Genomic DNA, 24,167 nt, shown 5'->3' with positions numbered 1-24,167 from the left:
TAACCTCTTGGCCCTTTCTGGAAGAGGATACATACCCCTGGCCAAGACTCCGAGTGAGAACCAACTCTGGTACTCATTCAAATTCATAGAACCGTAGTTACATACATAACTTTCATTGTATTTTATTCCTCCTGACCGCCAGAGGACAGTGCTTAGCACCTGGTTGACCTCATACCAACAATCATCAATTGCAGAACGAAGACGCCGATAATACAGCTGTCGTCGACAGGGTGAGGAGCAGCCACATAAACTCTGTAGAAGCAAGCAAAAGTACAGGAGGAAGCCCACCTTCCTGCAGCACAGATGTCAGTCAGTGGAACACCTCTCAGGGCAGCCCAGGAAATGGGTATGCCCCGGGTTGAATGACATCTCACTGGAGGAGGTTGACGGAAGCCGTTCCTGCAAGCTTGCAATATAGCTCCAACAATCCACTGCGACAGGCTTTGCTTAGACAGGGCCAAGGCGTGGAGCTCGCCAACATGGTTTGTGGATGAAATTGCAAGGAGGAATGGAGTCTTAACAGACAGCCATCTGAGATCACTGCCTCCCATTGGCTCAACCAGTGAGGAGCATAAGACCTCTAGGACCACTCCAAGATCCCCAGGATGGCACACATGCCTCAGAGGCCGAAACTAGAGAGCACCCCTTAAAAAAACATATGTATCTATTTGTGGCACTTCTAGGGCCACACATACAGCTGAAGACGTTCTGGGTGAGGGTCTCAAATACTCCCCCCCAAATGTGACAAAAGGTCCCTCCTCTGAGGGAGAGGCCACAGCTGTCAACTGAGGAGCATCAGAATGAACCCAGCTAGTACGGGGCGACCAGCAACACTGTGTGATCGCTCATACATATCCTGTGTCATGTCAGCATGAATAATGGAAGAGGAGGAAGACAGTAGACCACTCGGCCAAGGGTGAGCCAGAGCGTCTTGGCCCAAGCGGTTGTTTGATTCTGAGAGAGAACCACTGGCAACAGTGTGTTGTGGCATTTGAGGCAAACAGTTTAGTTTATGCCTTGCCATACCTTTCCCAGATCATTTGAACCACATCCGGATTCAGTCCCCACTCGCCTGGTGGTGGTTTCTGTTGTGAGAGCAAATCTACAGCATTTGAAACTTTGCAAGTGAGGCAAAGCCCACTGGAGAAGCTTCTGGGCTTCTATCGGGGACTCAGCAGACCTGGCGCTCCCTTGATGGTTTATATGCAGGGCTGGTATTTTTCCGGCTTGAGCCAGATTTCTGGCTTTTGGATCTGGATATAATGCATCGGAGGTGACAGGTTGCCATGTAATCCCTATGGAAGGACGCGTTGTGGATATGTAGTGACGTGGAGATGTCTGTCTGGAGTTTATACTTGACGTGGACATGTCCTGTCTCTGGCAATCAGCCTGTGAGCAGGACTTATGTCCCTTTTGTCTTTTATTTAACACAATTATGACAGAGTTTGAGGGGAGAAAGCGAGGAAGTGCACCAGCAGCCTGTGTTTTTTTTTGTTGTTGTTCACGTGCTTGCACACAAAAGAATCGTCCGTGAAGATAATTTTATTAATTACACAGATGTGTAGTAAAACAAATGGTGACTGGTTTACAGTGGTGGGCACAGATAACCAAAAAATTAACTTTGATAACAGATAATCAGATAACTGAAAAGTTATTTTCGATAAAGATAAAACAATAAACCACCCAAAAATGTATCGGAAGTTACAGATAACCGATAAATTCCAATATTATCTCTGGCACATTTACAACTACTTGTTATGTGTCGACGCGGGTTGAGGAGCGGACCTGCGTCTGACGGAACCCAGCGCTAAAACAACCAGAAAGTGGTTCCAATAACAAAACAATTTATTTTCCCCCTTTGGTGCATAACAAAGTGTACAAACAAAAACTGCGTCGGTCTGGCGGAGTGAAGGACGGCACGCTCTCCAGCGCCCAAAAGGATCGAAGCCCGGCGCTTCTGGACCCACGTTCACTGCCAAACACCCCTCAGGTGGACACAACAAACCGACTCTGCGAAGGATAGAAAAGGTGAGGTAAGTCAGCAGCTACAACTAATATCCTTCAAAAGGCACACACTATCAGCAACACATTCAGGTCCGAATTCAAGCTTTATGTAAATGAGCAGCTTCTCACAACAGGTGGAGGATCATCAGTCCGCATGCCACGGCAGTGAGAAGCGAGCTGCACAACTCTCATCAAAGTTCAAATATACTGCGTAACAAAATGCCAAGTTACTGTTAACAATTATTCAGATAATCAATCACCTCTGATGTGTGCTGACAGCATGTGTCCCTCACCCTTCCTCCTTCACAGGCACGATGTGTCAAACCCAGGCGCGGTCCTCAGCGTCTCACAAACGAACATCACAAGGTCGAGTTCCCGGCAATTCTGCTTGAATCACACATGACTTAAATGCAGAATGCCATCTCATTATCTGCTTCAGCTGAAAGTCTTTAAGGTTGCACGTGAGCACCATCCACAGGTGCTGCACATCATGTTGATGAGGGTGAAGGACTCTTCTGCCAGCACCTTCTCCATAGACAATAAATCAGTTTGCATACCACCTGGAGAGCAAAGAAAAGAAAAGAACACCAAAATGTCCAGCCACACCCCCCCAACACACAACACTACTAGTAAAACAAATTTAATAGCTTCTAGTAATATTAAAAGTAAAACAGACCTACACAATGAGACCACACTTTTTTTCTTTCAACATTCTGCCCCTGCGGGAAGCTCTTGCTTATTACAGCGCTCCCAGCACAGAGGCACCCTGAGAGAAGCCATAAAGCCAGCTCTCTATCAATTACAATGCCCCGGCGGAGGTCTTGGAAAATAAAGTCATGCTGAGTTATGGTTTTTATTTATAAATAACATTAATACCGATAGAATAACTCCATTAATGTCAATTCTGTCATTTGTACAAAGTTAAAATATAACATATATCTTTTAATGTTGAATAATGCACTAATTCATGCCAGCTTGCAGTCGGCCGAGACGGACGCATTTTTCTCTTCTCCCTCCCTCCTTATCTTTCCTGCTTCTGTGGCGTGTTGTCTGTGAGGCTGCAGCTTTGCTCTTCTGGAAAACGACAAAAATGGATCTGCTAAAGTGGTCTCTGAACGCAATTGACACTATTTTTTTCACAAGACATTCGGGGGCGGAAGACCCGACCTGTCCTGCCGGGACGCATGTGATCCGTTACGTCATGGACTCGTGGAGGAGATGGCAGGTCATGTGCCTTTACATGCTTTCTGTGGAGGACGTCGAAGATGTGTATATATTTGGCTTGGTGGTGACCGGCTTTCTGCTGTGTGGAGCGGGCATGGCGCTGGTTTACCGGAAAATCAAGAAAGTGGAAGCAGCATTAATTGGGCCGTCCAGGCTGCCCTACATGATTGATTCGATTGGGAAGGCAGTGGCTGCGAAGTCGGCGGGTGTTAACCGCACGCTGGAAAACATCTCGGGCAGGACTGCAGCTCTGGAAACCCGCTTTGACCGTCAGTAAAGATCACATCCTACATTCAGATGTATTGAGAGCCACTCTGTTCTCAGAACTGTGGAATCTTTCAGGCGTCTGCTAATCTGGATATTCATTTGGCTTCCCCAAACACAGCTGCACTTCAAGGCCGCTGTGATAAAAAACCTCCTCAAGAAGATCAACACTTCCAAGCCTCGCTCCCTGGTCATCCCCCTCCCCTCAGCTTCTCCAGCTCTGACGTTGACTGTGGACAGTGGACTGCTCATGGCTGAGCCCCTCCCCCTTCCAGGATTGTCGGACAAGGCCGTTGACGGCGTCTAATAGGCTTCCTCCGGAGTGTTCTGATAAACTGGACCGTCAAATCTCGGTTGTCGTCCTGCATCTTTGTTTGTCTGTGTCATTATTGATTTTCTGTGCTATGAGGGTTTTTTTCTCTTTCTTCCCTCGTGTGTGCTTTTTATATGTGTTTATGTACTGGGCCGGCCTATGTGTGTTGTGTGTTATGTGTGTGTCTTTTGTTATGGGTCGGTCTTGGTTTGCTCAGCCCTGCTGTTGACCAAGGCAGGGATGTACATCTGGAGCTGGTCCCCGGGCGCCTAATGGCGACTTCTGCTCCTAACTGGCAATTAGGATGGGTTAAATGCAGTAGACACATTTCATTGTGCAGGGAACATGTTCTTTTGTGCATATGACAATAAAATTCTTTTGAATCCTTTGAATCCTTTGAATTGAATTCTGAGGTTTTGTAACAGACAGATCGCAAAGGATTCTGGGTAAAAGTGCCTCTGCTAAACACTGATTGGTTCAGTCATTCATTATGTAAACCAACACGTTATGTGACGTCTGTCGTGTGTTGGTGTTTAAAGATAAATGTGCTTTTGTAAAATATTCCATTTTTTTATTTGTAAAAACAGGCATTTTTACGGAGCCCTGCAAGTGTCATCGCAAAATGTTTTGCATGTGGAGAGAATGTGCGCACGTTTTATGATGTTGTAAAACGTGCTTTACACTGTGCGAATTGATTTTTCATGCAGGAATTTTTTGGACCGAGTTTTAGGTTAATCGTGCATCCTGCATCGTGTAGTGTACATGGAGTATCAAGCTGCGGTCAACATCTGACGACCACCTGCTGATTGCCGATCATATGGTCGAATGAGAATCAAACCTGTTTATTGTGGTCGGCCCTCGTGAGGGTTTCCTGCTGCTGAAAGCATCCAAACAAGCATCCAAACGCTTGCACTGTGCCTGTGCAAACACTGCAGAGCTGGCTTGTAATGTTATTATTATTATTATTATTTTGCTGTTGTTTTGTTTTTAAACTTCATTTGTAAAAAAAAAAAAAAAAAAAAAAGAAAAGCCATTTGCAAAGCCAAAAAGTTGATTTGACAATCATCTGATATAACCGGGGTCAAAATCAATCAATCAATCAATTTTATTTATATAGCACCAAATCACAACAAACAGTTGCCCCAAGGCGCTTTATATTGTAAGGCAAAGCCATACAATAATTACGGAAAAACCCCAACGGTCAAAACGACCCCCTGTGAGCAAGCACTTGGCGACAGTGGGAAGGAAAAACTCCCTTTTAACAGGAAGAAACCTCCAGCAGAACCAGGCTCAGGGAGGGGCAGTCTTCTGCTGGGACTGGTTGGGGCTGAGGGAGAGAACCAGGAAAAAGACATGCTGTGGAGGGGAGCAGAGATCAATCACTAATGATTAAATGCAGAGTGGTGCATACAGAGCAAAAGGAGAAAGAAACACTCAGTGCATCGTGGGAACCCCCCAGCAGTCTAAGTCTATAGCAGCATAACTAAGGGATGGTTCAGGGTCACCTGATCCAGCCCTAACTATAAGCTTTAGCAAAAAGGAAAGTTTTAAGCCTAATCTTAAAAGTAGAGAGGGTGTCTGTCTCCCTGATCTGAATTGGGAGCTGGTTCCACAGGAGAGGAGCCTGAAAGCTGAAGGCTCTGCCTCCCATTCTACTCTTACAAACCCTAGGAACTACAAGTAAGCCTGCAGTCTGAGAGCGAAGCACTCTATTGGGGTGATATGGTACTATGAGGTCCCTAAGATAAAATGGGACCTGATTATTCAAAACCTTATAAGTAAGAAGAAGAATTTTAAATTCTATTCTAGAATTAACAGGAAGCCAATGAAGAGAGGCCAATATGGGTGAGATATGCTCTCTCCTTCTAGTCCCTGTCAGTACTCAGCTGCAGCATTTTGAATTAACTGAAGGCTTTTCAGGGAACTTTTAGGACAACCTGATAATAATGAATTACAATAGTCCAGCCTAGAGGAAATAAATGCATGAATTAGTTTTTCAGCATCACTCTGAGACAAGACCTTTCTAATTTTAGAGATATTGCGTAAATGCAAAAAAGCAGTCCTACATATTTGTTTAATATGCGCATTAAATGACATATCCTGATCAAAAATGACTCCAAGATTTCTCACAGTATTACTAGAGGTCAGGGTAATGCCATCCAGAATAAGGAGCTGGTTAGACACCATGTTTCTAAGATTTGTGGGGCCAAGTACAATAACGTCAGTTTTATCTGAGTTTAAAAGCAGGAAATTAGAGGTCATCCATGTCTTTATACCTGTAAGACAATCCTGCAGTTTAGCTAATTGGTGTGTGTCCTCTGGCTTCATGGATAGATAAAGCTGGGTATCATCTGCGTAACAATGAAAATTTAAGCAATGCCGTCTAATAATACTGCCTAAGGGAAGCATGTATAAAGTGAATAAAATTGGTCCTAGCACAGAACCTTGTGGAACTCCATAATTAACCTTAGTCTGTGAAGAAGATTCCCTGTTGTGTGTTGGGGGGTGTGGCTGGACGTTTTGGTGTTCTTTTCTTTTCTTTGCTCTCCAGGTGGTATGCAAACTGATTTATTGTCTGTGGAGAAGGTGCTGGCAGAAGAGTCCTTCACCCTCATCAACATGATGTGCAGCACCTGTGGATGGTGCTCACGTGCAACCTTAAAGACTTTCAGCTGAAGCAGATAATGAGATGGCGTTCTGCATTTAAGTCATGTGTGATTCAAGCAGAATTGCCGGGAACTCGACCTTGTGATGTTCGTTTGTGAGACGCTGAGGACCGCGCCTGGGTTTGACACATCGTGCCTGTGAAGCAGGAAGGGTGAGGGACACATGCTGTCAGCACACATCAGAGGTGATTGATTATCTGAATAATTGTTAATAGTAACTTGGTATTTTGTTACGCAGTATATTTGAACTTTGATGAGAGTTGTGCAGCTCGCTTCTCACTGCCGTGGCATGCGGACTGATGATCCTCCACCTGTTGTGAGAAGCTGCTCATTTACATAAAGCTTGAATTCGGACCTGAATGTGTTGCTGATAGTGTGTGCCTTTTGAAGGATATTAGTTGTAGCTGCTGATTTACCTCACCTTTTCTATCCTTCGCAGAGTCGGTTTGTCGTGTCCACCTGGAGGGTGTTTGGCGGTGAACGTGGGTCCAGAAGCGCCGGGCTTCGATCCTTTTGGGCGCTGGAGAGCGTGCCGTCCTTCACTCCGCCAGACCGACGCAGGTTTTGTTTGTACACTTTGTTATGCACCAAAGGGGGAAAATAAATTGTTTTGTTATTGGAACCGCTTTCTGGCTGTTTTAGCTCTGGGTTCCGTCAGACGCAGGTCCGCTCCTCAACCCACGTCGACACATAACATTCCCCATTTACATGAACAAATTGTAATCTGTTAGATAAATATGATTCAAACCACCGCAGTGCAGTGCCTTTAATACCTATGGCATGCTCTAATCTCTGTAATAAAATTTTATGGTCAACAGTATCAAAAGCAGCACTGAGGTCTAACAGAACAAGCACAGAGATGAGTCCACTGTCTGAGGCCATAAGAAGATCATTTGTAACCTTCACTAATGCTGTTTCTGTACTATGATGAATTCTAAAACCTGACTGAAACTCTTCAAATAGACCATTCCTCTGCAGATGATCAGTTAGCTGTTTTACAACTACCCTTTCAAGAATTTTTGAGAGGAAAGGAAGGTTGGAGATTGGCCTATAATTAGCTAAGATAGCTGGGTCAAGTGATGGCTTTTTAAGTAATGGTTTAATTGCTGCCACCTTAAAAACCTGTGGTACATAGCCAACTAATAATGATAGATTGATCATATTTAAGATCGAAGCATTAAATAATCAATCAATCAATCAATCAATCAATCAATCAGTTTTATTTATATAGCGCCAAATCACAACAAACAGTTGCCCCAAGGCGCTTTATATTGTAAGGCAAGGCCATACAATAATTACGTAAAAACCCCAATGGTCAAAACAACCCCCTGTGAGCAAGCACTTGGCGACAGTGGGAAGGAAAAACTCCCTTTTAACAGGAAGAAACCTCCAGCAGAACCAGGCTCAGGGAGGGGCAGTCTTCTGCTGGGACTGGTTGGGGCTGAGGGAGAGAACCAGGAAAAAGACATGCTGTGGAGGGGAGCAGAGATCAATCACTAATGATTAAATGCAGAGTGGTGCATACAGAGCAAAAAGAATGGTAGGGCTTCCTTGAGCAGCCTGGTAGGAATGGGGTCTAATAGACATGTTGATGGTTTGGATGAAGCAACTAATGAAAATAACTCAGAACAATCGGAGAGAAAGAGTCTAACCAAATACCGGCATCACTGAAAGCAGCCAAAGATAAAGATACGTCTTTGGGATGGTTATGAGTAATTTTTTCTCTAATAGTTAACATTTTATTAGCAAAGAAAGTCATGAAGTCATTACTAGTTAAAGTTAAAGGAATACTCGGCTCAATAGAGCTCTGACTCTTTGTCAGCCTGGCTACAGTGCTGAAAAGAAACCTGGGGTGGTTCTTATTTTCTTCAATTAGTGATGAGTAGTAAGATGTCCTAGCTTTATGGAGGGCTTTTTTATAGAGCAACAGACTCTTTTTCCAGGCTAAGTGAAGATCTTCTAAATTAGTGAGACGCCATTTCCTCTCTTTCCTTTCCATCTGCTTTAAGCTGCGAGCTTGTGAGTTATACCACGGAGTCAGGCACTTCTGATTTAAAGCTCTCTTTTTCAGAGGAGCTACAGCATCCAAAGTTGTCTTCAATGAGGATGTAAAACTATTGATGAGATACTCTATCTCACTTACAGAGTTTAGGTAGCTACTCTGCACTGTGTTGGTATATGGCATTAGAGAACATAAAGAAGGAATCATATCCTTAAACCTAGTTACAGCGCTTTCTGAAAGACTTCTAGTGTAATGAAACTTATTCCCCACTGCTGGGTAGTCCATCAGAGTAAATGTAAATGTTATTAAGAAATGATCAGACAGAAGGGAGTTTTCAGGGAATACTGTTAAGTCTTCAATTTCCATACCATAAGTCAGAACAAGATCTAAGATATGATTAAAGTGGTGGGTGGACTCATTTACATTTTGAGCAAAGCCAATTGAGTCTAATAATAGATTAAATGCAGTGTTGAGGCTGTCATTCTCAGCATCTGTGTGGATGTTAAAATCGCCCACTGTAATTATCTTATCTGAGCTAAGCACTAAGTCAGACAAAAGGTCTGAAAATTCACAGAGAAACTCACAGTAACGACCAGGTTGACGATAGATAACAACAAATAAAACTGGTTTTTGGGACTTCCAGTTTGGATGGACAAGACTAAGAGTCAAGCTTTCAAATGAATTAAAGCTCTGTCTGGGTTTTTGATTAATTAATAAGCTGGAATGGAAGATTGCTGCTAATCCTCCGCCTCGGCCCGTGCTACGAAAATTCTGGCAGTTAGTGTGACTCGGGGGTGTTGACTCATTTAAACTAACATATTCATCCTGCTGTAACCAGGTTTCTGTAAGGCAGAATAAATCAATATGTTGATCAATTATTATATCATTTACTAACAGGGACTTAGAAGAGAGAGACCTAATGTTTAATAGACCACATTTAACTGTTTTAGTCTGTGGTGCAGTTGAAGGTGCTATATTATTTTTTCTTTTTGAATTTTTATGCTTAAATAGATTTTTGCTGGTTATTGGTGGTCTGGGAGCAGGCACCGTCTCTACGGGGATGGGGTAATGAGGGGATGGCAGGGGGAGAGAAGCTGCAGAGAGGTGTGTAAGACTACAACTCTGCTTCCTGGTCCCAACCCTGGATAGTCACGGTTTGGAGGATTTAAGAAAATTGGCCAGATTTCTAGAAATAAGAGCTGCTCCATCCAAAGTGGGATGGATGCCATCTCTCCTAACAAGACCAGGTTTTCCCCAGAAGCTTTGCCAATTATCTATGAAGCCCACCTCATTTTTTGGACACCACTCAGACAGCCAGCAATTCAAGGAGAACATGCGGCTAAACATGTCACTCCCGGTCCGATTGGGGAGGGGCCCAGAGAAAACTACAGAGTCCGACATTGTTTTTGCAAAGTTACACACCGATTCAATGTTAATTTTAGTGACCTCCAATTGGCGTAACCGGGTGTCATTACTGCCGACGTGAATTACAATCTTACCAAATTTACGCTTAGCCTTAGCCAGCAGTTTCAAATTTCCTTCAGTGTCGCCTGCTCTGGCCCCCGGAAGACAATTGACTATGGTTGCTGGTGTCGCTAACTTCACATTTCTCAAAACAGAGTCACCAATAACCAGAGTTTGATCCTCGACGGGTGTGTCGTCGAGTGGGGAAAAACGGTTAGAAATGTGAATGGGTTAGCGGTGTACACGGGGCTTCTGTTTAGAACTACGCTTCCTCCTCACAGTCACCCAGTCGGCCTGCTTTCCCGGCTGCTCGGGATCTGCCAGAGGGAAACTAACGGCGGCTAAGCTACCTTGGTCCACACCGACTACAGGGGCCTGGCTAGCTGTAGAATTTTCCATGGTGCGGAGCCGAGTCTCCAATTCGCCCATCCTGGCCTCCAAAGCTACGAATAAGCTACACTTATTACAAGTACTGTTACTGCTAAAGGAGGCCGAGGAATAACTAAACATTTCACACCCAGCTCAGAAAAGTGCAGGAGAGACAGGAGAAGCCGCCATGCTAAATCGGCTAAGAGCTAGTAGCTGCGCTAAGCTAGCGGATGCCTAAAAACACACAAAGTGAATAATGTGTAAATAATTTAGAGGTGATTCAGCAGAGGGAGTGCTTTAGTTAAGGCACGTGAAGATAACGCTGTGAAACAAATCGTTATCTAGTTAACTAGATCAATCTAACTGCGCATATTAAACAGCTAACAGATACAGCAAAACACCGCTGTGCTCCGGAACAGGAAGTGATACAATACCGCAGTGAGAGCCAACCACCAGTAGAGTTGACACACTGCTGTCAACATTTCAGCTGCTCCTTTAACTTTTTAACTTCTTAAAACTTTTAACAGGTGGTTGCTGAACTGATTTTAAATTTTAAAAATGCTTGTCGCTGTTCAGCTTTGTTTACTTTGTTTATCGGTTTAAAAGTCATCGGACAAAAATTAATCGGAAGATAATTGATCCGATAATGGTTTTTAAAGTTATCTAAAAAGATAATCCGATAATGAAAACATTATCTTTGATAATTATCAGTTATTGCATTATCGGAAGTGTGCCCACCACTGTTGGTTTATAACACAATTATGACAGAGTTTAAGGGGAGAAAGCGAGGAAGTGCAGCAGCAGCCGGTGTTTTTTTTTTGTTCTTGTTGTTGTTCACGTGCGTGTGCGCGCGAACGAATCGTCCGTGAAGATCATTTTATTAATTACACAAATGTATAATAAAACAAATGGTGACTGGTTTATAACACAATTATGACAGAGTTTGAGGGGAGAAAGTGAGGAAGTGCAGCAGCAGTTGGTGTTTTTTATGTTGTTATTGTTCACATGCGTGCGTGCGCGAACAAATCATCCGTGATCATTTTATTAATTACACAGATGTATAGTAAAACAAATGGTGACTGGTTTATAACACAATTATGACAGAGTTTGAGGGGAGAAAGCGAGGAAGTGCAGCAGCAGCCGGTGTTTTTTTGTTGTTGTTGTTCACGTGCGTGTGTGCGCGAAGGAATCATCCATGAAGATCATTTTATTAATTACACAGATGTATAATAAAACAAATGCTGACTGGTTTATAACACAAGTATGACAGTTTGAGGGGGAGAAAGCGAGGAAGTGCTGCAGCAGCCTGTGTTTTTTTTTTGTTGTTGTTCACGTGCGTGTGCGCGTGAATGAATTGTCCGTGAAGATGATTTTGACAAGTGCAGCTGATTGCCGTAAGTAGTATTTTATGTTTTTTATCGATGTAGTTTGAAGAGGTCTTAGTAAAAGGATTAAGCATCCACGACGAGTGTTCGATAAATTTCAGAATTCAAATTGCTTACTTATTTTGGCATTTCGAAAACAAAATGCTTAGCTCATGTTGTAAGTTAATAACGATTCATTTATTGAAATAATTATTTTTCACATATTTGAAACTCAGAGTGGATGTGAACCCAACCCTTTACATTTTCTGCCTTGCTTTTCTTTCCACACTGATGATCGCTTGAACTGGTCTTGTTGAATAAACTATAAAATTATTGCCCCAAAAATATGAGCCCAGCAGCAACGGTGTTCAGTGATGGTAATATGTAATCAAAACCTGCAGATGTTAGGGGAACCTATTCCCAATTTTTGTTTGTGGTTATTTTATTTTTGCTTTAGAAAACTGCATTGTAAAACACAAACCAGTTGACCTCAAAGATGGTATTGATACAGAAGTTTAAAATCTTTAACACTGGCTGTTCCTGAGAGGTTTACAAACAGGTTTGAAAAGGCCTAAAATCACAGCCCCCAGCCCAGGGCTTTGCCCCTGGACCCCACTGGGGACCTAGGCGACCCCCAAACTCCTCAACAAATTAGTTTCGGGCTTAGCCATATTGACCCAATGCCAGCTCTGTATATGGTAACTGTTGATGTGTTTTCCAAACAAACAAACACGTTTTCCCCCAAGGGCAGGTTAGATATGCCTCAGAACTCAGCGGACAGCCCGTAGCTCGTGCACATTGATGTGCTGCAGCCTCTCCCAAGGGCTCCAGACACCCCTAACCATTCTATGTTTCCACACTGCACCCCAGCCTGAAATTGAGGCATCTGTTTAGAATGACCTCCTGGTGGGAGGTCAGAGTGACGAGAGGAACACCATGTGTCATGAACCAAATTTACCAGAGGTATGACTGCTGACACTGTAGTCAGCTTCCCCATCAGCTGGAAGAGCAAACTGCAAGTCAGTCTTGCATTCCTGTGAACATGGGAGACCAGAGTGAGAATATTGTCCACTCTTTATGGGGATGGGCAAGCTGTCATCACCAGTGAGTCAATTGCAGTGCCAATAAAGACCACCTGTTGGCTTGGAGTCAAGGAGCTCTTGACCGCCAAAGGACAGTGCTCCTCAATGGAGGAGGTTGATGGTCGCTGTTCCTGCAAGCTTGCAATATAGTGCCAACAATCCACTGTGACAGGCTTTGCTTATACAAGCTCTTTGCAAAATTCACAGAGAGCCCAAGCTGCAACATGTGGTTTAGTAGGATCAAAGTGTTGTGGAGTACTTGCTCTCAGCTCAGAGTGCACACATTGAGCCTGTAAAGGAGAGAGTGCTGCTGCCACCCACCTGGTGAATGTACAGGGAGTGACGGAGAGTCAGAACAGGAGGACTCTGAGCTGGTACGGCTGTCCCTCGAAGGAAAACCAGAGGAACTGCCTCTGGTGAACTAACGCTGGGATGTGGAAATAGGCATCCTTCAAGTCCACAGTGGTAAACCAGTCCCCCTGCCAAATTGCCTGGAGAACATCCATTGTGCAGAGCATGCGAAAACACAGTACCTTCATGTACAGATTTAAATTTCTGAGGTCGAGTATAGAATAAAAACCACCATCCTTTCTTGGACGCAGAAAATACATTTTACAACCCTCTTAAGTGATCTGAACTGTGGACTTGTTCTATGGCTCCTTTCTTCAGCAGCACTAAAATTTCCTGCCTGAGAACAAGAGACCTCTCTGGGTCTGTAGCAATTGCAACTTCTTCACCATTGAACTTGGGGGGACAGCGATTGAACTGAATAGTGTAGCCTCTGACTAATGTGGAAATCATCCATTGGACTAATACCAAGGCCCGCCACCGGTCAAGCTGTGTCTGGGACAATCGACCGGTGGCCACATACCGGGTGTCAAACCGAACTTCTGCAGCCCTTTGATGATTTCGAGGGGCAAGCATGACGGTCCTGTTGGTGCTGCCGGTCATTTCTGGGAGAAATGCAGACCCTGATCCCAGGGAGTACGTAGCCACCTCCATGTTTAGGTTGGGATCTTGGAGTTCACTGTAATGTGACCCTACTCTGAGGCTGTGGACAACAGGCCTCTGGCCGGGCAGCATCAGCAACTGCATCAGCAGGTGCTACAACCAGGCTACTAACCACACTGTCTAAGCCAGGGGTGGCCAAGTTTGGTCCTCGAGAGCCACATCCTGACACTCTTAGTTGTCTCCCTGCTCCAACACACCTGAATCCAATGAAAGACTCATTAGCAGACTTTTAATGAGCCTTTCATTGGATTCAGGTGTGTTGGAACAGGGAGACAACTAAGAGTGTCAGGAATGTGGCTCTCGAGGACCGAACTTGGCCACCCCTGGTCTAAGCCATACTTCTTTGCATCCATCATTGCACACAGGGCCCTGCAATCCTGTGGCAAATGGGTGAAGGATTTAAGATCAGACCAGCATCTCTGCAGGTCTTCAATGTATGGTAAGGAGGGTGGGACACTGAAAGCTGGTTTCTGAGTGACTGTAAAAAAAGGCACTAGAAGGAGCAGTCTCAGTGGGAGGAGCATTGATGCCAAGCCATCACAGGGCCAACTGAATGGCCTGCTTTACAATGGACAGGCCAGACTCAGACGCCTAAAAAGAGTCCATGTCAAAGGTGTGGGAGTCCGTTACAGAAGGAAGATGGAATGTTCCCCCTGTTCTTGGCCCTCAAACTGACCGGCTTGGCCTACACTCAATAATGACTCAGCTGCTGCAATAGACATAGCATTGGCATCACGATGGCTGGTAGTGGGGAAGGGGGTCAAGTCCTTCTCACTGTATTCACAGGAAGGCACACGTTGCACTCTGAGAGGAATAGCAGAAGCTGCAGCCTTCTGCAGCCAATGGAGCAATGACTTCATCTGAGCAAATTCAGTGGTTAGCGTTTCGACCTTATTAGACAAGATTAAGTCATCAGCCAGGGCCTCATTATGTGGGCGCTTACGTGATTTTGATGCCAGTGTTGCAGCGAGCATCTCGGCTGCAAATCTGGCCAGTCTAGAAAATCTCTCTATCAATGGTATGGAAAAAAGTTTGAAGTAAGCGTCTTCTGTGAGTGCTTGTTTCAAGTGCCCAGGCCCAAGACATGATGGGCATAAATTATGGCCGTCCTCCGGGCTCAGAGAGGCCAAACAGCTACTGCATACATGCACCAACATGGTCGACATTACTACACTCAACAAAAATATAAACGCAACACTTTTGGTTTTGCTCCCATTTTGTATGAGATGAACTCAAAGATCTAAAACTTTTTCCACATACACAATATCACCATTTCCCTCAAATATTGTTCACAAACCAGTCTAAATCTGTGATAGTGAGCACTTCTCCTTTGCTGAGATAATCCATCCCACCTCACAGGTGTGTCATATCAAGATGCTGATTAGACACCATGATTAGTGCACAGGTGTGCCTTAGACTGCCCACAATAAAAGGCCACTCTGAAAGGTGCAGTTTTATCACACAGCACAATGCCACAGATGTCGCAAAATTTGAGGGAGCGTGCAATTGGCATGCTGACAGCAGGAATGTCAACCAGAGCTGTTGCTCGTGCATTGAATGTTCATTTCTCTACCATAAGCCGTCTCCAAAGGCGTTTCAGAGAATTTGGCAGTACATCCAACCAGCCTCACAACCGCAGACCACGTGTAACCACACCAGCCCAGGACCTCCACATCCAGCATGTTCATCTCCAAGATCGTCTGAGACCAGCCACTCAGACAGCTGCTGAAACAATCGGTTTGCATAACCAAAGAATTTCTGCACAAACTGTCAGAAACCATCTCAGGGAAGCTCATCTGCATGCTTGTCGTCCTCATCGGGGTCTCGACTCCAGTTCGTCGTCGGAACCGACTTGAGTGGGCAAATGCTCACATTCACTGGCATTTGGCACGTTGGAGAGGTGTTCTCTTCACGGATGAATCTCGGTTCGCACTGTTCAGGGCAGATGGCAGACAGCGTGTGTGGCGTCGTGTGGGTGAGCAGTTTTCTGATGTCAGTGTTGTGGATCGAGTGGCCCATGGTGGCGGTGGAGTTATGGTATGGGCAGGCGTCTGTTATAGACGAAGAACACAGGTGCATTTTATTGATGGCATTTTGAATGCACAGAGATACCGTGACGAGATCCTGAGGCCCATTGTTGTGCCACATCCAAGAACATCACCTCATGTTGCAGCAGGATAATGCACGGCCCCATGTTGCAAGGATCCGTACACAATTCTTGGAAGCTGAAAATGTCCCAGTTCTTGCATGGCCGGCATACTCACCGGACATGTCACCCATTGAGCATGTTTGGGATGCTCTGGACCGGCGTATACGACAGAGTGTACCAGTTCCTGCCAATATCCAGCAGCTTCGCACAGCCATTGAAGAGGAGTGGACCAACATTCCATAGGCCACAATTGACAACCTGATCAACTCTATGCGAAGGAGATGTGTTGCACTGCATGAGGCAAATGGTGGTCACACCAGATACTGACTGGTATCCCCCCTCAATAAAACAAAACTGCACCTTTCAGAGTGGCCTTTTATTGTGGGCAGTCTAAGGCAGTGATTTTCAACCTTTTTTGAGCCACGGCACCCTTTTTATATTTACAAAATCCTGCGGCACACCACCACTTATTCCAACACATTTGTTTCCAGTTCACGCACCACTAACTCGACTGTCTCTACACGGTGTGTTAGCACGTTAGCAACACGTGCGGTACAGACTATTGTATACTATAGTCATGGAGCTGCATATAAGAACTAGAGAGCGCAGTCCCATTGCTAAACGAAAATGTCCCTTCATGAACGGCGACATGACGCCTCCTAACCGGGCAAAATATTGACCCGGATGTTAATGCATTTTCAATGGAGATTTGCGACTGAACACGCTCAGAAAAATGCTCGCAAAATACGTGTTAAAATGCCATTTTGTCCTGGATATCGAGCCAGTAAAATTAAATTACATTAAATTATGTCAGGAAAGTGTTAAACTTACTCTGACACACACACACATTCACAAATATTAGTGTTGAAAGTTACACGGATCTGTGCTGTTAAGCTACGTTGCTTGGCTGAGCTGCTGCTGCTGTGTTCAACACAGCGCTGCTCCTAAAACCATTACAGCACATTTATATATATTATATTTTTACACAATTATACTTTATTGACCGAGTTTCATCCATGAAGTCAGCGGTGTGTGTGTGTGCACATCTCTGTGTGTGTGGCAGCACAGCGCATGTCATTAAACTCATTATTTTAAGGTGCAAAAAAAAAAAAAAAAAACTCCCCCGTCTTGTCGAACAATTTTTAGTCACTAACTACAAGTATTTTAACTAGAAATTGGTCTAGCAGTGGAAAATATCAAGTAGACATAAGTGAAATTAATGATCCGTGTCATCGGGCGACATAGGTACGGCAGGAGACATACAGCTGTTTATCATCCAAATATCACGGACAAAGTGACAAGAAGAACCAAAACCACTTACTTATGGAAGGAAATATTGTCTCCCTTGTTCCTCCGTTTGTGACTTTGCCAACATGCGCAGCTTTCCGGCATATTACACCTGTTTCTTGACGACACTAAGTGAACTTCTATGCACACAAATCACTAACTTGCCCGGAATTAAAATGGCGATCACGCCTCCTTGTCGGCACACGGCTCAGCGCTACTGCGCGCTTTGCTCCCATCTACTGGAATAAAAGAGCATTACACCATCTGCCACACTATTACAGCACATACACCCGATAATGGTGATATTTGATAATTGCCCACGGCACCCCGGTTGAGAATCACTGGTCTAAGGCACACCTGTGCACTAATCATGGTGTCTAATCAGCATCTTGATATGGCACACCTGTGAGGTGGGATGGATTATCTCAGCAAAGGAGAAGTGCTCACTATCACAGATTTAGACTGGTTTGTGAACAATATTTGAGGGAAATGGTGATATTGTGTATGTGGAAAAAGTTTTAGATCTTTGAGTTCATCTCGTACAAAATGGGAGCAAAACCAAAAGTGTTGCGTTTATATTTTTGTTGAGTGTATGTGTGCGTAACAGTAAGTCAATCAATCAATCCATCAACATTTATTTATAAAGCGCTTTACAGCACCGACTGGTGTCCAAAGTACTTAACATTAAAAACACAAATTTACAAAAATAAAACACATATAGAATAAAATTTTAAAACAACACATAAAAAAGAACATAAAAATAACAGAACATGTCACCTAAGTGAAGCACACTCAGGACACAAGGCAGTCAAACACTCTGGAAAACCCCGGTAAAATAGGGAGCAGAAAGCACACTCCATCCACCAGCCACTTAACTCAGTGCTTGTGAGCGGAAAGCAGTCACAGTGCCGCAGACTCACACCCAGGTGTCACAGTTTTAAAACACCAAATGGCGGTGTAGCAGGGAGCAAAAAGACTCACACTACAGCAGCCAAAGTCAGGGTGGTATGTCCAGGATACAGCTGCTGTATAAACGGAGTAGGAAACACTCCTAACACAGTGTAATTTAAAAGAATATGCAAGCGGTTTGTGCTTTTTGGAGAAAACACTCACACTGGAACAGTAACATCGGTGTGGCTACGTTGCAAGAAACACACAACGTGCAGCTCAATTTCAAAACATGCCGGCAGTGTGTGAATAACACAAACACCAAATGGTCAAAAACAGCACGACATGTCCCGGCTGGTCCCAGAAACATTTGCGGTAACAAATTAAGCGACCAATCATCCACTTGTAGTAAGCAGGATTACTCACCGTGAGCAACAGCTAAGGAATTAACTCGTTGTCCTGCATCCTGTGTATGTGCAGCTCCAACCAAGAAGGTTGCGAGGCTCCAACAAAACAAATGATCCGAAATAATTTTGACCTTCTGTTCTCATACGGTCTCATATTCTGTTGGCTGACGTCATCCAGGTCACACCCACTAATGTGATTTTGTTGGTATAAGATTCAACACCTCTGCACATGTATCCTGTGTGAAATGTCTGAATGAAATATTTCTTTCATGTTTTCTGACCAACATTAAACTTGTCATCTACAGCTACAAGGACCGGCTCTGTGGACTGTGTGGAGACTATAACGGGAATGCCAGAGATGACTTCCGGAAGCCAGATGGATCACTGACCAATAAAGCCAATGACTTTGGACACAGCTGGGTCACTGATCCAAAGTGAGTTTGAGCTCTTCTGTCCTTCCACTGACATGTTCATCTCAAAGTGAGATGTGGTCACCGACAAAGCTGACACCTTCCTCTTGTCTGTCACAACAAATCATTTGCTCCACCTCCACCAGAGTTTGGTCTCAAGTCTAGTGCTTGGCTTTGATGTCTTTCAAGAGTGCAACGCTCACATGCGCTTTACATAAGCAGGTTCACCAAACACGTATAATGCACAACGAACAGAAACATTAAACTGAACTCAAAAATAAAAGACACAAATAATGGAGAGAAACAGAGCTTGATTTACTTTTACCACATTTTAAAGTCACATTTCTTTCTTCCTCCTGCTGTGGCTGAGTGGAAATTGTGTAAACACAGGGGAAGATTCAGCTTTCACAGGGGGTCAAGGGGATGTTCGTGACCCTGTGACGGATTAATGTTGTGATCTGCCTTCAAAATAACAAGAACACAACCTTAAATCATGTGGATCATTATTCCAACACATTTGTTTCCAGTTCACACAAAATATTCCTCCCTCAGACAGCAATGTGCCAGAAATCCAAAATATGACTAAGAGTCGTTGTTGGAGTAATCTTACAAAATTACTGTGATGCCCTAAAATAAAGACAGTGATAATATGGACGAATAAGAAATCTGAAGGTCAGTAGCTCCTCCCAGTCACAGATTTCAAACACTCACATCCAGAACTTACCCTGTTTCTATTCCAGTTAAGATCTTATTGTCTGAGAAAATTGGTCCATGAGTTTCTCATAGAACCCATCACCTCCTGTTTGGATGTAATAGTTGAACTTGTGTGACACTTTTGTCTGTGTTGACAGCTGTAATAAACCAAACACCACCATCCCTGGATGCAGTTATGAAGATCAGGATCTGTATGAAAGCTCTGGATACTGTGGAATCCTGCTGGATAAAAATGGACCCTTCGCTGTTTGTCACCCAAAAGTCAACCCCAATGTAAGTGACCACTAGTCTTCTTTTTGAAAATCTAATTTTATCTCATAGTATAAATGCTGCTGCCTCTCCAACAAGTAATTTTTTTATTTGGTTTTATATACTTTGACTGTGGAAAAACTGGATTTGGGACTCCAAAAGACTTAAACTTTGTCTCTGTCATTGTGTACTTGTGGTGTCATGAATGAATTTGTCACATATTCAGACTCTGTGCTGTGGATGTTTTGTATTAAGTGTTTGAACTAAACATGACAATTGTGACTCATGTTTCTGGAAAAGCAGAAAATATCTTTGCACGCCTTATCAAGGAAAGGAGTAGGGGTGAAAGGTCATTCAGACCACATAGCTCAGTGTTAAAAGCATCTGTCTGTCTGTCTGTCTGTGCCCTTGATAAAGACACTTTACCTGGTTTGTCCCAGTCCACTAAATTTTTGCTGGGTAAATAATCTGGACATGCTTCGTTTCCAGACTCGAACCCATTTTTATTAAACCTTCCAAACCGTGACTACCCAGGGTTGGGACCAGGAAGCAGAGTTGTAGTCTTACACACCTCTCTGCAGCTTCTCTCCCCCTGCCATCCCCCCAATACCCCATCCCCATAGAGACGGTGCCTGCTTCCAGACCACCAACAACCAGTAAAAATCTATTTAAGCATAAAAATTCAAAAAGAAAAAATATAGCACCTTCAACTGCACCACAGACTAAAACAGTTAAATGTGGTCTATTAAACATTAGGTCTCTCTCTTCTAAGTCCCTGTTAGTAAATGATATAATAATTGATCAACATATTGATTTATTCTGCCTTAGAGAAACCTGGTTACAGCAGGATGAATATGTTAGTTTAAATGAGTCAACACCCCCGAGTCACACTAACTGTCAGAATGCTCGTCGCACGGGCCGAGGGGGAGGATTAGCAGCAATCTTCCATTCCAGCTTATTAATTAATCAAAAACCCAGACAGAGCTTTAATTCATTTGAAAGCTTGACTCTTAGTCTTGTCCATCCAAATTGGAAGTCCCAAAAACCAGTTTTATTTGTTGTTATCGTCCACCTGGTCGTTAATGTGAGTTTCTCTGTAAATTTTCAGACCTTTTGTCTGACTTAGTGCTTAGCTCAGATATGATAATTATAATGGGCGATTTTAACATCCATATAGATGCTGAGAATGATAGCCTCAACACTGCATTTAATCTACTATTAGACTCAATTGGCTTTGCTCAAAATGTAAATGAGTCCACCCACCACTTTAATCATAATTTAGATCTTGTTTTGATTTATGGTATGGAAATTGAAGACTTAACAGTATTCCCTGAAAACCCCCTTCTGTCTGGTCATTTCTTAATAACATTTACTTTAATGGACTACCCAGCAGTGGGGAATAAGTTTCATTACAGTAGAAGTCTTTCGGAAAGCGCTGTAACTAGGTTTAAGGATATGATTCCTTCTTTGTTATGTTCTCTAATGCCATATACCAACACAGTGCAGAGTAGGTACCTAAACTCTGTGAGTGAGATAGATTATCTCGTCAATAGTTTTACATCCTCATTGAGCACACCTTTGGATGCTGTAGCTCCTCTGAAAAAGAGAGCCTTAAATCAGAAGTGCCTGACTCCGTGGTATAACTCACAAACTTGCAGCTTAAAGCAGATAACCCGTAGGTTGGAGAGGACATGGCATCTCACTAATTTAGAAGATCTTCACTTAGCCTGGAAAAACAGTCTGTTGCTCTATAAAAAAGCCCTACGTGAAGCTAGGACTTATCACTAATTGAAGAAAATAAGAACAACCCCAGGTTTCTTTTCAGCACTGTAGCCAGGCTGACAAAGAGTCAGAGCTCTATTGAGCTGAGTATTCCTTTAACTTTAACTAGTAATGACTTCTTGACTTTCTTTGCTAATAAAATTTTAACTATTAGAGAAAAAATTACTCATATCCCAAAGACATATCGTTATCTTTGGCTGCTTTCAGTAATGCTGGTATTTGGTTAGACTCTTTCTCTCCGATTGTTCTGTCTGAGTTATTTTCATTAGTCACTTCCTCCAAACCATCAACATGTCTATTAGACCCCATTCCTACCAGGCTGCTCAAGGAAGCCCTACCATTAATTAATGCTTCGATCTTAAATATGATCAATCTATGTTTATTAGTTGGCTATGTACCACAGGCTTTTAAGGTGGCAGTAATTAAACCATTACTTAAAAAGCCATCACTTGATCCAGCTATCTTAGCTAATTATAGGCCAATCTCCAACCTTCCTTTTCTCTCAAAAATTCTTGAAAGGGTAGTTGTAAAACAGCTAACTGATCATCTGCAGAGGAATGGTCTATTTGAAGAGTTTCAGTCAGGTTTCAGAATTCATCATAGTACAGAAACAGCATTAGTGAAGGTTACAAATGATCTTCTTATGGCCTCAGACAGTGGACTCATCTCTGTGCTTGTTCTGTTAGACCTCAGTGCTGCTTTTGATACTGTTGACCATAAAATTTTATTGCAGAGATTAGAGCATGCCATAGGTATTAAAGGCACTGCGCTGCGGTGGTTTGAATCATATTTATCTAATAGATTACAATTTGTTCATGTAAATGGGGAGTCTTCTTCACGGACTAAGGTTAATTATGGAGTTCCACAAGGTTCTGTGCTAGGACCAATTTTATTCACTTTATACATGGTTCCCTTAGGCAGTATTATTAGAAAGCATTGCTTAAATTTTCATTGTTATGCAGATGATACCCAGCTTTATCTATCCATGAAGCCAGAGGACACACACCAATTATTTAAACTGCAGGAATGTCTTACAGACATAAAGACTAGAAGGAGAGAGCATATTTCACCCATATTGGCCTCTCTTCATTGGCTTCCTGTTAATTCTAGAATAGAATTTAAAATTCTTCTTCTTACTTATAAGGTTTAGAATAATCAGGTCCCATCTTATCTTAGGGACCTCTTAGTACCATATCACCCCAATAGAGCGCTTCGCTCTCAGACTGCAGGCTTACTTGTAGTTCCTAGGTTTTTTACGAGTAGAATGGGAGGCAGAGCCTTCAGCTTTCAGGCTCCTCTCCTGTGGAACCAGCTCCCAATTCGGATCAGGGAGACAGACACCCTCTCTACTTTTAAGATTAGGCTTAAAACTTTCCTTTTTGCTAAAGCTTATAGTTAGGGCTGGATCAGGTGACCCTGAACCTCCCTTAGGTATGCTGCTATAGACTTAGACTGCTGGGGGGTTCCCATGATGCACTGAGTGTTTCTTTCTCTTTTTGCTCTGTACGCACCACTCTGCATTTAATCATTGGTGTTTGATCTCTGCTCTCTTCCACTGCATGTCTTTTTCCTGATTCTCTCCCCTCAGCCCCAACCAGTCCCAGCAGAAGACTGCCCCTCCCTGAGCCTGGTTCTGCTGGAGGTTTCTTCCTGTTAAAAGGGAGTTTTTCCTTCCCACTGTCCCCAAGTGCTTGCTCATAGGGGGTCGTTTTGACCGTTGGGGTTTTTCTGTAATTATTGTATGGCTTTTGCCTGACAATATAGAGCGCCTTGGGGCAACTGTTGTTGTGATTTGGCGCTATATAAATAAAATTGATTTGATTTGATCCAAGCTTGTATCATTGTCAGGAATGTTTATTTTCCAAACAAAATGTGTATGTGTGTGTGTGTGTGTGTGTGTGTGTGTGTGTGTGTGTGTGTGTGTGTGTGTGTGTGTGTGTGTGTGTGTGTTGTCAGAACTACTTCAGGGATTGTGTTTTTGATCTGTGTGAGCTGGATGGAGCCGCGCGCATTTTTTGTGAAGCCATTGAAGCTTATGTCAACGAATGCCAGGACCGTGGAGTCACTGTGGGACTCTGGAGGAACCAAACCTGCTGCCGTGAGTGTCGGATGAATGAGTGGATGAAAGCGTGATGTCATATTTGATCTGATCCCAGCAGTTCTTTGTCAAACCTGACTTTGTGTGTCTTTGTCCAGCTCTGAACTGTCCTCCCAACAGCCACTATCAGCCTTGTGCAGACCCCTGCCAGGAAACCTGTGCTGGGAAACCTTCTGGCTGCAGTGGGTTCTGCTCTGAGGGCTGTGTGTGTGATCCTGGATTTGTCCTGAGTGGCAACAAGTGCGTCAGAAATAATTCATGTGGCTGCAAACACAACGGGCTGTATTATGAGGTAAAGTGTCTTCGAGCTCTTTCAGAGTGGAAAAACAGGAGCAGCTGCTTCATTGATCAGCTGCTTTTCACTCTGTGTCAATCAGTCAATCAATGATGGAGATCAGAAACAGCTCTTCACTAATTTGA

General features: G+C 43.5%; 1 protein-coding gene across 1 annotated transcript in view; it reads left to right on the top strand.

Moving 5' to 3' along the window:
• Positions 1 to 24,167, top strand: part of zanl (zonadhesin, like) — a 222,749-nt gene that overhangs the window by 86,070 nt on the left and 112,512 nt on the right. Inside the window, 4 exon segments of the mRNA XM_034165014.1 lie at positions 18,800 to 18,928; positions 19,756 to 19,891; positions 23,642 to 23,747; positions 23,846 to 24,039. Of these exon segments, the coding sequence (XP_034020905.1) occupies positions 18,800 to 18,928; positions 19,756 to 19,891; positions 23,642 to 23,747; positions 23,846 to 24,039 (565 nt within the window).

This window comes from Thalassophryne amazonica, chromosome 23 (assembly GCF_902500255.1).
Source record: "Thalassophryne amazonica chromosome 23, fThaAma1.1, whole genome shotgun sequence".
In the NCBI taxonomy this organism is placed as follows: Eukaryota; Metazoa; Chordata; class Actinopteri; order Batrachoidiformes; family Batrachoididae; genus Thalassophryne; species Thalassophryne amazonica.
Note: the sequence above shows the minus strand (reverse complement) of the source record. Positions and strands in the feature narration are given on the sequence as shown.